At 66.7% G+C, this 15,000-nt stretch overlaps 1 protein-coding gene and 1 long non-coding RNA gene across 2 annotated transcripts in view; both read right to left on the bottom strand.

Moving 5' to 3' along the window:
- Positions 1-5,268, bottom strand: part of Parvg (parvin gamma) — a 12,962-nt gene extending 7,694 nt beyond the window's left edge. The window contains exons 1-5 of the mRNA XM_048340035.1: positions 5,168-5,268; positions 2,944-3,008; positions 2,361-2,463; positions 1,988-2,128; positions 1,399-1,514 (exon numbers count right to left, since the gene is read on the bottom strand). Of these exons, the coding sequence (XP_048195992.1) occupies positions 1,399-1,514; positions 1,988-2,128; positions 2,361-2,463; positions 2,944-3,008; positions 5,168-5,243 (501 nt within the window). The 5' untranslated portion in view covers positions 5,244-5,268. The remainder of the gene's footprint in view (positions 1-1,398; positions 1,515-1,987; positions 2,129-2,360; positions 2,464-2,943; positions 3,009-5,167) is intronic.
- A 5,154-nt stretch (positions 5,269-10,422) lies between these two features.
- LOC125353618 lies at positions 10,423-12,679 on the bottom strand. The gene is made up of 3 exons (XR_007211344.1): positions 12,570-12,679; positions 10,856-10,928; positions 10,423-10,594 (listed from the first exon to the last, which is right to left on the bottom strand). It is a non-coding gene; the product is annotated as an uncharacterized LOC125353618 (long non-coding RNA).
- Positions 12,680-15,000: the final 2,321 nt, after the last annotated feature.

The following is a 15,000-nucleotide window of genomic DNA, read 5'->3' as shown; positions in this document are numbered from 1 at the left end:
GCCAGGCCACCTACAGACCACACACCGGCCATGCCCAGGCCACACCAGGCCACGCCCAGACCACACCAGGCCACGCCCAGACCACAGGCCAGCCATGCCCAGACCACTCGCAGGCCACGCCCAAACTAGACCAGGCCCAGACCCTGCCAGGCCACGCCCAGACCCTGACAGACCATGCCCAGACCACATACCGGCCACGCCCAGACCTTGCCAGGCCACGCCTAAGCCATGCCAGGCCATGCCCAAACCATGGGCCAACCACAACTATATCAGGCCACACCCAGGATCCTTTGCACCACTGCAAGAGGGATGGTCACACCCCAGGTCACCTTGGGGAGGAAGATTGTCAGCAATTGTGTCAATATGAATGAATGAATGAATGAATGAATGAATGGGTCACATCCGACTTGTGTATTAACAAAGCCCTGACGCTTCTCAGTGGAGAATTTCAATCAACCGATGAGTAAAACATAGACAGATACAGGGTGGGATTTTACTCATCCATTAGGACAAATGATACTACACCATTTGCCAAGAAACAGGTGGCGGTGGAGAAGACCTGTTTCCTCCCGTGTGGAAGCTAGGTGGACTTAGAAACGTCCCGGCAAACACGCGTGGCGTCGTATGCAAGCACACACAACCGTATCAGCTGAAGCACGGTGCTTGCAGGGGGAAATTCAAACGGTGTCATTCCTCAGAAAAACCAACTCGCAGTCCCACGAAATGCATCCCAGGAACTACTACTGCTGGGAAGATGTATGTGGAGAGGTCAAAGTGAGGGCGGGGGGAGGGAGGGAGGGAGGGCCGTGCAGTTATAACACGCAGTGCATGTCCTAGGAAATTAAGGAAACTGAGGGAGGGGTGTGTTGGGGGGGGATGGGGAGAACGATGGGCCGGGTGACCTTGATCAAGGCACATTCTATTCCTGAGCTGCTTTGTTGGGTGGAAACCCCTTTGGCCAGCCACTTAAGGATAGTAAAAATAGAGCGTTAGACAGAGCGGCCAAGAGCTGGGGGTTGCCTGGATGTGGCCTGTTTGGTTCGGGTCAGAAGAAGGCCCTGCTGTGGGGGCCCAAGGGGCTGGGGGGGGGCGGCAGGAATGGGGGGGATGATGCAGGGGGGCCCACGGTGGAGCTGGGAACCCGGGGTGGGGTCACTGTGGAGGCTGGGGGTGGGAGGTCCCCACACGTGGCCCATGAGATGTGGGAGCCCCCCCCCCACGTCTTCCTACCCATCCGCTGATGAGCGGAGCGGCCCCCGCGGGGCCTCTGCCAGCCCCGGCCAGCCCCGGCGCCCGCTGCTGTCCCGGTGGAGCCACGCCACAGGGCGCCCCCCGTGCCAGGTGCACCCCGGAGCCACGGTCTGCACCCCGGCGCGGTGCCCCGGGCCCGGCGGTTACCTCGATGGTGAGCACCTCCACCTGGACGTTGCTGGGGAGACGAAGGCCGGGCTGGAAGCGGCGGGCCAGGGCCACGAGGAGGTGCAGCGTGGCCAGCAGGTCCTTGTGGAAGATGGCTGGGAGGGGCAGGGGGCGCGGGTGAGACACCGGGGCCCGCAGGACCTGCCGCCCGTGGGGGGGGGGCTCCTTTCCAGAACCCTCTGCAGGCCCTGGAGGCCCTGGCCTCCCCTGCTCCCCCCCCCCCCCCGCCATGCAGCCCCACGCCGGGATCAGAAGCTGCCCCGGGCTTGCAGGGGCTGCGCAAGCCCCCCAGGCCCCTGCATTCCTGGAGTGGGGAGGACGCCCGCACCCAGCGGCGGGAGTGGGGGAGGGGGGCCGGCGCTGCGCGGGGGGGGGGGGGGGGTGGATGGCGCACTCCGGTCCGCTCCCCTCGGGCTCGCCTGGCCGCCCTGACACCCCGGGATTCCCGCCCCCCATGGGGGAGCCCCCGGCTCCTCCACCCCGGGCCTGGCTCCCAGCCACCTCCGCGCCGCCACCCCCGCGTCCAGCCTCCCCTCCCGGGCCCCGGCCGGGGCGGCGCCCCGCGCACCCTCCACGCCCCACTTGGCCTCGGGCTCCTCCACGTGCAGGCTCCGGTTCACGGCCTCCAGCACGACGCCCAGCTTCCGCCTCTGGCTGGCCGCGGTCAGCGCGATCTCCTCCACCTCCAGCCGGAGCCCCGACAGCGTCTCTGCGGGCGGGCGGGCGGGCGGGGTGCTGAGCTCCGGGTCCCTCCCGGCAGCCGCTGGGTCAGCGAGGCGGGGTGCGGGCAGGGTCTCCACGCCCCGAGCCCTGGGGATGGGGGTGGGGAGCCGGGGGCGGGGCTGGGGCCTGGCGGGGGGCGTGGCCAGGGCGGGGCGGGGCCGGGCGGGGCCGGCTCGGGGGCGGGGCCGGGCGGGGCGGGGGCGGGGCCGGGCGCTCACGGAACAGGTGGTGCAGGACCAGCCCGTCGAACATGTCCTCCTCCAGGCTGCGCACCACGATGTGCTCCGGGAGCAGCGTGGCGTTGAGCCACTCCAGCAGCGCCTGCAGCGCGGGGACAGCTGACCCGGCCGCCGCCTCGCCGGCCCTCCCTCCCCGCCACCGCCCCCCTCCCGCACGAAGCCCCCCCCTCCAGGCCAGCCCACCCGAAGGACTCAGAGAAAGGCCACGGGGAGGCCCAGGAGCAGAGACCGGGTGCCAGCTGCAAAGCCGGCGAGCAGCACAGGCTCGGGGGCCCCGGTGGCCAGGGCCCCACGCAGGTCGGGGGGCCTCTCCAGCGAGACGGTGGGGCCCCCTCCCCTGCCGGGAGGCTTTGTGGGATTACACAGGAAGGCAGCTATGGCGCCCGGCCGTGCTCATTCACAGGGCCACTCAGCACCTCTCCTGGGGCCGCGGGGCCACCGCCTGCCGTCTGAGGCCAGGGACAGGAGGGTGGCCCGCTGTCCAGCCCTGCACCGGCAGGCGGCTCCTCCCCCTCGAGGAGAGAAGGAGGAGGACGGGAGACCCGGCTGAAGGCCGGCATACCTTCTGCAGCTCTTCGAATTTCCGGTCCCTCCGGGAATTGGGTGGCAGGAATTTCTTCTTTTCTCCTGGTGGCAGAGGCGGACAGGACCTAAGCACTTGGTAGCCAGCTCCCTGCAGGTCCCCCACAGACGGATGGGTGGTGAAGGGGTAGATGGGTGGATGGATTGTGAAGGAATGGAGGGAGGGATGATGGGCGTGTGGATGAAAAGATAATAGGGGATGAGGGATGAGGGATGGATGGGTGGGTGGGTGGAGGAATGGAGAGAGGATGGACAGATGGATGGCAAGATCATGGATAGGTGATATATATGTATGTATAGACAGATGATAAATGGCAAGATGGTGGACGACGATAAATGGATGATATATGGATAGATGGCTGGATGAACGGATAAATGCAAAGGTGAATGAATGGTGGATGGATGGACGGATGGATGTAAAGACAATGGATGGATAATGTATATATGTGTAGATAGATTGGTAGATGATAGATAGATTAGGCAGACAGACAGAAAGGTGATGGATGGAAAGATGGTGAATGGATGATATATGTATGGATACATGAATGGTGGGTGGGTGGAAAGATGATGGAATGGATGGATGGATAGAAAATGATGTATGCGATGCACAGATGGACAGGAGGGTGGATGGATGGGTGGATGGATGATGGGTGGATGGATGGGTGAATGGATGGATAGATGGATGGGTGGATGGATGGGTGGGTGGATGGGTGGATGGATGGGTGAATGGAGGGTGGATGGGTGGAGGGTGGGTGGAGGGTGGATGGATGGATGGGTGGATGGAGGGTGGATGGGTAGATGGAGGGTGGATGGGTGGAGGGTGGGTGGAGGGTGGGTGGATGGAGGGGTGGATGGAGGGTGGATGGGTAGGTGGGTGGTGGAGGGTGGATGGGTAGGTGGGTGGTGGAGGGTGGATGGGTAGATGGAGGGTGGATGGGTAGGTGGGTTGAGGAGGGTGGGTGGGTGGATGGATGGGTGGATGGAGGGTGGATGGGTAGATGGAGGGTGGATGGGTAGGTGGGTGGATGGAGGAGGGTGGGTGGATGGAGGGGTGGATGGAGGGTGGATAAACGCCTATTAGCTGCCCTTCTTCCTGGGCAGATTTCCTGTCACTCTTAATCTAGTTCTGATTTTTCATAATTTGGGAAATGAACTATAAAACAATAAATAACGTTTTCCCAAGGACGAAGCTCCTCTCCCCCCCCCCCCCCCCCGCAAACCCGGCCTGGTCCTCCTGACTTCTGGGCCAGCCCGGTGAGGCCCAGCAGGTGGCCAGGGAAAAGCGGCCCATGGCCCTCCCAGGCCCTCTGGGCGCGGCTCCACGCCCTCGCTCGGGGCCCTGCCTGGGAGGGAGACTCGGGGCGGTGGCTGCAGTCACCCCAAAGGGCTCGCAGGCCCCTCTGCTCGGCGCCCACACGGCAGGGCTTGCTCTGTGCTACGCAGACCCAACTTTTCCATGAGACCCACGGCATGGGGGGGGGGGGGGTCCTGTGAGGAGGGCGCGGCGGGGAGGTGGGGAGCCCGGACTCTGGGCCCCTTGGGGAGAAGCCCAGATCCACACCACAGGGTCCTCTCGCCTCAGTTTTCTCTCATGTGATGACACCCCCAAGCATAAACGAGGTACTGTGGGAGAGAAGTACTTAGCTCAGCACTGCACAGAGTAGGACCACCGTGGTCCTACGGTGGCAATCAGGGTTGGTACAGCAGTGCCACCAGCCTGGGCACGCGTGGGGCGGGGTACAGGGGGTCGCCCGTGGAGGCTCTGGCCGAGCCGGCCCCTCGCCAGGAGAAGCCGGGAGGTGACAGCTTCTGCACAGGGCGGGCCTGGCCTGGCACAGACCCTCGTGCCCCGCCCGCAGCCCTGGCCACTCCCACCCCAGCCCCGCCCCCAGCCCTGACCACTCCCACCCCTGCCCTGACCACTCCCACCAAGCCACGCCCCCAGCCCTGACCACTCCCTCCAAGCCACGCCCCCAGCCCTGACCACTCCCACCACAGCCCCGCCCCCATCCATGACCACTCCCACCCAGCCCCGCCCCCAGCCTTGACCACTCCCACCCAGCCCCGCCCCCAGCCCTGACCACTCCCGCCAAGCCACGCCCCAGCCCGACCACCCAGCCCCGCCCCCAGCCGTCACCACTCCCACCCCAGCCCCGCCCCCAGCCCTGGCCACTCCCATCCCCCAGCCCCGCCCCAGGCCGCACCCTGTGGAAGCTCCTCCTCCTCGGCGGGCCTGGGCGTGGGGAGCTGGAGCAGGTTGTAGAGCGGGTCTGGCTCCATCTTCCCCGCTGTGTCCTGGAGGAGGCCGGGACGGAAGGTGCCGGTCACCCGGGATCTGGGGCTCACCGTCCCCACGGTCCCCGGGCTGGGGGGCTCTGGGGGCCGGGACGGGCCAGACCCCGGGGAGGAGGAGCTGGAGCCGGCCTGGCCGAGCGGGGCTGAGACCACGGCCTGAGCTGGGGGAGGAAGAGCGGGAGCAGGGCCCGGGGCTGCCCTCAGGCTGCGGCGGGTGGCGTGGGGCCCCGTCCTGCCCTGGAGCTAGGGGCGGGGAGAACCGGGCACTGACCCTGATCCCCCCCCCACTTCCCGCCGGCGGGAGAGAGCGGCCGGGCCGGGCAGAGGAAGCCGGGGGCAGCCGCTCCTCCCGCAGAGGCTGCGTGGCTGCGCGGCGTGCGTGGCTGCGCGGCGTGCGTGGCGTGGGGCACCCTCCTGTCCCCTGTGATCCCGACCCACGCGGCCCGGGCGTCCGGGGTGCAGCCGAGCGGGGCAGCCCTGGCGCGAGGGGAGGGGGGCTGGGCAACGGGGGGGCAAGCAGGCCTGGCTCAGTGGGGAGACCGGGGATTCCCCCCCCCCACGCCGGGGTTTTCTGGGCTCCTCCCCCCGTGGGGCCCCACGTGCTCGGGGAGAAGGCTCCAGCCGCTCGGAGGCCCAAGGCCCGGGGGACTCACCCGCCGCACCTTCCGCACCAGGAACCCGGGGCGCCCCTGGCCTTCCCGGGAGGCGGGTTCCGGCCCCCCCCAACCCGACGCCCGGGCCTCACTTCCTCTTGAAGCACCCGCTTCCTCTAGAGGCCCCGCCTCCTCCCACCCTGGGCGAGCAGGTGCCCCCGACTCCCAGAGGCCACAGGCCGTGGGAGCCCCCGGGCTGGCCACCCGCGGGCGTCCTCGTCCTTCCCACTTCCCGGCCCCCCTCCCCCGCTGTTAGACTGGAGGTGGGGTGGGGGGGAGCAGGGTGGACAGACGGATGGACAAGCAGACAGATGAATGGACAGACAGCTGCCCTCGCCCCCCCCCATGGCACCCCCACATCTCTCCCTACTGTCCCCTTGGCTGGCACAACCCAGGACCCCAGAGCTCCCCGGGGCCCCACGGACGCCCACGCGGGCAGGGCCGGCAGTCAGCGCTCCGGAAGGCCACGTGCGCGGGAAGGCCGCGACTCGGGACCATCGGGCCGCGGCTGGGCGGCAAGGCCCACTCAGGAAGCAGCGGGCTGGCCTCACAGGCCTGGCAGACACCAGCCTGACCTCTGACCTCCGACGACAGCGTGCTGGGGCTGCCTCCCCGTCACCCCCCCAGATCGTAACTGCCAGAGGCAAAGGGCAAGTGGCCAGGGGCCCAGGGAAAGCGGGGTTTCCTCAGCGGGACGCGCCCGGCTCTTACCCGGGGAAGCCACTGCGCTGTCACCCTGGCCACTCAGGAGGCTGAGGTCTGAGGATCTGGGTGCGAATCCAACCCCGGCAGGAAAGCAGGGGCCAGGGATGGAGCAGCCTGGGTCCTCGCACCCCAGTCCCAGCTCCCCCCCTTCCTCTCAACCCCCTCCCCAGGTCTGGGCTGTCACTTCCCTGCCCGCCCCCCTGTGCTGGCCTCTGCGGCCCTCGGAGCCCGAGCCGGGGACGGTTTGGGTGAGCTGGCCGCCAGCCCCCCACGGGGGGACAGCTGGACTCGGAACCCGGCTGGGTTCTGTCCAAAGCTTGCTCGTGTCTTCCCAGCCAGCCTAGAATAAGAGTCTGCCTGTGTAAACAGCATGTGTTGAGTCGCTGCCCAGATGGCCGTCTCGGGCCAGCCGCAGCTTCAGAATCATTTTAGAGAGGAAAATGTTATGTCGATGCGCCGCAGGACCTTTGCGCCGGCAGGAGAACCGACCGAAGACCAGCCCGGCTGGCTGGGCTCAGAGCTGCCTGCTCCTCTCCCAGCCGTGGGTTCTAATCCAGCCCAGCCCCAGTGCCCTCCGGATGGGCGTGCTCTCGCAGGCTGGTGTGTCCCCGCAGCCCTGGCACGGGACCGGCACAAACACCACTGCCAAATGCATGACGACCAGCGGCCAGACAGGACAGGGGTCAGCTGGGCCGCAGTGACCTCCCAGCTCCTCGGAGGCGGAGAGCGGAGGGTCGAGGTTCAAAGCCAGCCCAGGCAGGAAAGGCCACGAGACTCTGAACTCCCGTGAACCAGCAAAAACTGCAAGAAGAGCCGTAACTCAAGTGGTAAAGCACCAGCCTTGAGTAAAGACACTGAGGGACAGCACCCAAGCCCTAATCTCAAGCCCCAGATGGACAGACAGACACACGCACGCATACACACACACACACACACACACACACACACACACACGGCCAGCCCAATGCGTGCCAGGTGCTTTGCTGTGATCTACAACCTGCCACGCGGCTGGCTCCTCCCCGGCCCCTCCCAGGCACAGGTAGTACTGAGTGCTGGGGTGCTGGGTACTGGGTGCTGGGTGCACACGGCATGTGGCAAGCTCTGCCTCACGCTGTCAGCTTTTTTTTTTTTTTTTCGCCAGTCCTGGGCCTTGGACTCAGGGCCTGAGCACTGTCCCTGGCTTCTTCCCGCTCAAGGCTAGCACTCGGCCACTTGAGCCACAGCACCACTTCTGGTTTTTTTTCTGTTTATTGGTGCTGAGGAATCGAACCCAGGGCTTCATGTGTACGAGGCGAGCACTCTACCTCCCCAGCCCCGTGTCAGCTTTTTTATTTGTGGCTTTTTATTTAATATCCAGAAGTAAATATCGTTTGGAACAATTAAGAAGACCGTAACACATCGGCACGTGGAGGGAGGGGAAGGATGCAGCTGTTGTAAAAGAAATCACTCCTGGTCACATTCAGTCAGGACCCGGGGGAGGGGCCGCATGGCCACCCGGGAAAGGGGGGGACGGGAGCTGCGGGGGCCGGGAGGGGAGGAGAGCCAGGCCTGGCCACCACACGGGGCAGGACACGGGCACCCCACCAACAGCCCCACCGACCCCTGTCCTCCCCCCTCCCCTGGGGCCTTGCAGCAATGACTCCCCATAACTAGGCCACAAGGCCCAGGCCCCTCTTCAAAGAAGAACACGGGCCAGCCACCTGGAAAGAAGGTTCCAGAACGTTCCTGAATCAACAACGGAGAGGTGTGTGTGTTCCAAGGACTGCCCGAGGAGTCGCGGGAACGTTGTTTCTGGAGTACAGCTTACCCCCGGACGCACAGTTTGGGGGGTACACCTGGGAGGCTCTCAGCCAGGCCCCCATTTGTCCCCAAACCAACAGGGCCCTGGCTGCCTGTGTCACCCCTCCTACCCACGGGGCGGGGTAACACCCTCATCACCCCCCCACCACGCCCTGCCCAGCCCGCGCCCAGCCCACGCCCAGCCCGGCCACCGCCAAGCCCAGACCCGGGGCTGAAGGAAGGAGTGGCTACGCCGGGCCCCCTCCTTCCCAGCCAGCATGGGGTGCAGGGGGGCCTGCTGCCCCGGGTGGGGCGGGGCGGGGCCCCCGAGACCCAGGGCCGATGCTGGGGACGCGCTGGGGGGGGGGTGCCGCCCACATGCCCGTCACTGGCCAAGCCCACACTCCGGACAGCGGTGCCGGCAGACGGGCCAGGGCGAGGCCCACGGGGGGCGGCGGGGTCCGCGCCCGCACGACCGGGGCTCGAGCCCCGACACACAAGAACGGGGGCCCCGGGGAGCCAGGCCCCCAGTGAGGCTGGGCACTTAGCCATGGCGGTCCCCTCTCTTACAGCCTCTAGAACCGATGCATCCCGAGGCACAGTCTCTGCGATGGAAGGTTCCGGTATGGGGACATTCAGAGGTGGATCTCCCCGCCCCCCCAGCAGGGAGCCTGGTCACCTGCGGCTGGGGTGTGCACAGAAGCCGCTCTCAATACTGAGCGGGCGGGGTGCAGATGGCCCCCACCTAGCGGCTGACATCTGGGGTCCGAAGTTTGAGGCCGGCCGGGCGGAAAAGTTTGTGAAATAATGTCTCCACTAAAACAACCAAGGAAACGGCCAGCGGGGCCGCGGCGCCAGGGTTAGAACGCGAGCCTTGAGCTCCGGCCCGAGTTCAAGTCCCCGTCCTGGTGAAGCGATGACGCTAATGAATGCGCCGCCCGTCCTGTTCTGCAGTGTTCCACGTGAAGCCTCTCTGCCGCTGGCCCCTGCGGTGGAGTTACGCAGCTGTCCTTACCCAGCTGGCTTTTGAACTTGTTCTGCCGGGTCCTGATCACCCCTGAAGCCCCGCCCCTCCCCTGCAGCGTCTCCTCCCATTGGGCCACCCGATGGGTAGGTATGGTTTCCAGTGAAGATCAAGACACCCCAGCCCAACTGTTGTGATTTGTTCGGGCTTCGCTCTGACCCCCATCCACGGGGTGGGGGGGGTCCTGGGCTTGTCCGCCTCTCCCATGTGGTCCTCTCTCGCTCTCTCACGTCCCCTAGTCAGTAGGGATTAACCGCAGGAGTGGAGACCCCAGGGAGCCTCAGTTCGCGTGTGGTCGCAGGACGCCCTGTCCCCTTCCCATCTCAGGGAAGTCACGCGCTCAATAAATCTTTTCTAATTTTCCCGAGTGTCTCACCGCCTGCCCATCTTTTTTTTGGCCAGTCCTGGGCCTTGGACTCAGGGCCTGAGCACTGTCCCTGGCTTCTTTCCGCTCAAGGCTAGCACTCTGCCACTTGAGCCACAGCGCCCCCTCTGGCCGTTTTCTCTATATGTGGTGCTGGGGAATCGAACCCAGGGCCTCATGTATATGAGGCAAGCTCTCTGCCACTAGGCCATATCCCCAGCCCCCGCCTGCCATCTGTGGACCCCACAACACGGTGCACACACGCGTGTACGCACGCACGCACGCACGCACGCACAGAGGATGCGGAGGAGGGGCTGACGCTTGCATCACACTGAAACTGCCGGGATTTTAGAACGAAGCTGTTTAATCTGTAAAAACCCTTCCGCTGAAAAGCTCCCGCCTCCTAGGAGAGCTCAGCCCGGAACATTCCAGAGGACAGGCACGGCGGAGTCCCGGGGGGCGGCGCCCGAGGGTGGGGGGGGGGCGGTGCCCGGCCCCGGCTGGCGATGGCCCGGGCGCCTTCTGAAGGAGCTGAGCAGCAGGTCAGCCCGTCGCCTCGTCAAAGGGTCCCGCCGCGCGATCACGCGGACGCCCTCCCCCGGGCGGGGGCGGGGGGCGGGGGGCGGGGGGGGGGGCGGGGGGGCGAAGGCCGGCGCATCTCCCGCGTGGCTTGCGCGTGGCTCTCGGGGGGCGCAGCGGCCACACGCGGATCCGGACCCCGGCCCGGCTGCCCGTCACTCCGTGTCCTTGTACTTGGAGAACAGGTTGTAGAGAACCCTCAGCGTGGACTTGAGGTCCAGGTTCACCACGTCTGCAGACGACACAGAAACCACCCTGGCTGAGCCCCCGGGCCCTCCACACAGCCTCGGGGGGCTGCCCTGGGCTCCACCAACCCCGACCCCCTCCCGGCCTCCCGACGGCCGTAGTGCTGTCCACGCAGATGGTCTCCTTCAGCCCCTGGGGACCAGGGATCCCCCAGGGCTCACCCCGCCCCACCCCACGGGCAGCCAGCCGCCCGCCCGCCCCTGGCTTTGGCCTGGCACGGCGGGTCCGCCCGGCAGCCCGGGCCTACCTTCCGGGCGAGCCTTGGGCTTCTTGAGGCCTCCTTCCAGCATCAGCTCAAAGGCGAAGGCCACGTTGTGGACCTGCCGGGAGGAGGGCGGTCGGAGCCGTGGGGGGCAGGACGGGGGCCCCCGGGAGCCCCCCCCGGGAGCCCCCGTGCCGGTCCCGGGCCCTCGTGACTGCAGGGCAGAGGTGCCACGCACTGCCACGGCCCACGGCTGCCAAGTGCCGGCTCTGCCCGGCAGGGGCGAGACGCAGGGAGGACACGTCCCCCTCCCCCCCCCGTGAGCACGCGCGGGGCCCCCACTGTCCCCACCACTGTCCCCCGCGAGCACGCGCGTCCCCACAGGGCACGCAGGCTCCGGGAGCAGCGCCCGGCCTCCCGGGGGCACCAGGCACTGGGGGACACCGAGTGACGGCCGCGAATCCCAGCCTGCGGGCCTCGGCCCGGACCCCGGCCGGCCAGCAGACACCCCCAAGATGCCCTGAGCGCCTCTCCGTCTCTGCCTCCATCTGTCTCTCTCACTGTCTTCCTCTGTCTGTCTGTCTGTCTCTCTCTCTCTCTCACACACACACACACACACACACACACCTGTAAAAACTATGGGCCCACAGAAAAGTCCTCAAGAAATAAGGCAAAGTGTGATGTACTTCAGATTGCTTTTGCCCTTCCTCAGTCTTTCTTTCCACCTCTTCCTCCCTCCCTCCTCCCTCCCTCCCTTCCTTCCTCTCCCCCCCCCCCCCCCCGCCCCAGTACTCGGGCTCATACTCAGGGTCTGGATGCCCCCTTAGCTTTTTCCCTCAAGGCTGGTGCCGGCTTGTCGCTGGCTAATGGAGGTGACCTCCAGGGCCGTGCTGGCCTGGACAGAGTTCCTTGGATCTCAGCCCCACCCCCACCCCCCATGTCCCTGGGGTTGCAGGCCTGGGGCTCGGAGCTCAGCCCCCACCACCCCCCCCCCGGGGTTGCAGGCCTGGGGCTCGGATCTCAGCCCCCCCCCCCCGTCCCTGGGGCTCGGATCTCAGCCCCCCCCACCCCCGGGGTTGCAGGCCTGGGGCCTCGGAGCTCAGCCCCCACCACCCCCCCCCGGGGTTGCAGGCCTGGGGCCCGGATCTCAGCCCCCCCCCCCGTCCCTGGGGCTCGGATCTCAGCCCCCCCCCACCCCCCGGGGTTGCAGGCCTGGGGCTCGGATCTCAGCCCCCCCCCCACCCCCGGGGTTGCAGGCCTGGGGCCCGGATCTCAGCCCCCCCCCACCCCCGGGGTTGCAGGCCTGGGGCCCGGATCTCAGCCCCCTCCCCCCGTCCCTGGGGCTCGGATCTCAGCCCCCCCCACCCCCGGGGTTGCAGGCCTGGGGCTCGGATCTCAGCCCCCCCACCCCCGGGGTTGCAGGCCTGGGGCTCGGATCTCAGCCCCCCCACCCCCGGGGTTGCAGGCCTGGGGCTCGGATCTCAGCCCCCCCACCCCCGGGGTTGCAGGCCTGGGGCTCGGATCTCAGCCCCCCCACCCCCGGGGTTGCAGGCCTGGGGCCCGGATCTCAGCCCCCCCACCCCCGATTGCAGGCCTGGGGCTCCAGGCGGCTGAGGGACAGCGCTGCAGTCCCACCATGCCGGTTTCTACTTTCTGGAGGCCGCGCCCCGGCGCGGAGCCGGCCTGGCCCCTGGCCACGGGGCGGCCGCCAGGGCAAGGACTCCCCCCTACACACACACACCCCCCCCCCCCCGCGCACCTTCTGATCAAAGCTGTCGGGAGTCAGGTAGAAGTTGTGGAGGGGGACGAAGTAATCTTCCAGCAGCCCCATGAGCAGCACCAGGTAGACGCCATCTGCGAACTGCAGAGCAGAGGTGACATGGGTGACGCTGGGGACAGGCGGGGGGGGCGGGGGGGCGGCTAACACCGGAGACCTTCCTGCCGCCGGCTGCCTGGGGAGCCCCACGCAGCCGTGCTGAGACACCGGTGTGCTCCGCCCCGGGGAAATCCCACACTCAAATGCCCCCTTGATGTTTGTGCCAGTACCGGGACTTGAACTCGGGGTCACAAGCTCTCCCTTGGCTTTTCACTCGAGGCCAGCTACGCCTCTGATTCCTGCTTTTTTGCTGTTTAATTAAACATAAGAGTCTCTCGGATGCGCTGGCCCAGGCTGGCTTTGAACCTTCCACCCTCAGATCTCGGCCTCCGGGTCGCAGACGCGAGCCACCAGCGCCTGGCTCTGAATTGAACGTTTAAGACAATTAAGGACACAATTCTGTTCCGCGGCACGCGGCCAACGCCCCTGCGTGGCCAGGCAGTCAGAGGTCGCCACCACTAGAGCAGACCCACCGGACGGCAGGGGTCTAGAAGATTCTCGAGCAAGGCACCCCGGGGGGGGGAGGGCTGGGACGCCCAGGACAGCCAGGAGGCCCCCGGCTTCCCCCGGCCAGCCGCGTGAAACGGGCGGGCGAGTGAGAAGGGAAGTTGCTTCACTAAACCACCCCGGCCTCCCGGGCCGCCCCCCCCCGCCCCCCCCGCGTCCGAGCGCCGCTGCAGGGGTGCAGAGCCCCAGCGGCCGGGCCTCGGGAGAAGCTGCTGAGCGACGCAGCGCGAGAGCGGCCCGCACCCCCCATCTGTGATCCTCGGCACACGGAGGCTGAGGGGGGGGGGGGGGGAGGGGGGGGACCGTGGGGCGAGGCCGCCGCGCAGACCAGCCCCAGGGGCACCGGAGGTCCCCGTCTCGCCCGTCTCGCCCGTCTCACGCGCCCGTCGCCCCAGCAACCACAGAGAAGCCCAGGCCGGCGGCAGACCGCAGCCCCGGCTCCGACTTAAAAACAACCAGGGCGTCGGGCACAGCGGCTCGCGACTGTTCATCCTAGCCCCTCGGGAGGCTGAGGTCCAGGGATCTCGGTTCAAAGCCAGCCCGGGCAGGAGAGCCTATGGGGACTCCGATCTCCAATTCACTTCCAAAAAACAGCGGGAAACGGGGCCGTGGCTCACGCGGTAGAGCGCTAGCCTGGAGCAACAAAGCTCGAGGAGCGGTGCCCAGGCCCTAAGTTCAAGACCCAGGACCGGCAAAGAAAACAAAAACCAGACAAAACCAAGCAGTGAGCGGCCTGGCAGTAAGTGGCTCAGGGCGCAGCGCCAGCCGACCAAGTGTGAGGTCTTGAGTTCGAGTCCTAGTACTGAAAGCAAGCAAAGGCGAGGGGAGGGAAGGGCTTGCGAGGGGTGGGCGAGCAGCGGGCCAGGTTTCTGGGGACGCTGAATTTAACACGACGGCGGCGACCTGACCCCGAGCCTCGGCTTGCTCTGCGTAACCAGTGTGGGGTGCGGAAGGCGGAGGGAGGTCCACCCTGAGGACGGGGGCCAGGCTGGACAAGCCGGGTCCTCAGATCTGGATGCCCGGGAGGCCGAGGCCTGGAGGACCATTTTTCAAGGCCAATCCAGGCAGAAGAGTCTGAGAGAGAGACTCCATCTCCAAGGAACCAGCAAAATGCCAGGCTGGGGGCATGGCTCAGGCGGTAGAGCGCCAGCCGCGCATGAGAAAGCCCAGCGAGCAGGAGGCTGAGTGAAAACTCCAGAAATGGGGAAGAGGGGAGGGGGGAGGGGGAGGCCCATAATATATTTAGGGGAATATATATATATATATTTTTTTTTTTACAAATGGGCGGCGGCACAGCACAGCCCGCCATCCCTTAAGGAAGTGCATCCACGCAGATCAGACATCTTGAAAGGGACGCACCCACCCTCACCAGCTGTCTGGAGAGCTGGGGGGAGGACCGGAGGGGGGGGAGAGAAGCCGGGGGTGGGTGGGGAGAGAAGCAAGCCCGCCTTCACGACGCAGCCCCAGGTGACCCAGCAAACAGCAAATGTGCAAGCCACTCGCGGAGGGCCCAAAAACGACAGACGTGCTCGCGAATGTTGCACGCGTAAGGGCACACCTTATAAAAACAAACAACCAGCCCGGAACCCGAGCCACTGGGGAAGCCGGGACCCGGGCATCACGGTTCAAAGCCACGCTGGGCGGCAAAGTCACAAGTGGAGTTGTGGCTCGGGTGGGAGAGCACCAGCCTTGAATAAAAAAGCCGAGCGAGGGTGCGCGACGCTGAGTTCAACCGCAGTCCCTGACACACGCGCGTGCGCACGCCCCGCAGAGCCGTCCCGGGGGGAGGACACGCGCGCCCAGCTCC

Source organism: Perognathus longimembris, chromosome 1 (genome assembly GCF_023159225.1).
Source record: "Perognathus longimembris pacificus isolate PPM17 chromosome 1, ASM2315922v1, whole genome shotgun sequence".
NCBI lineage: Eukaryota > Metazoa > Chordata > Mammalia > Rodentia > Heteromyidae > Perognathus > Perognathus longimembris.
Note: the sequence above shows the minus strand (reverse complement) of the source record. Positions and strands in the feature narration are given on the sequence as shown.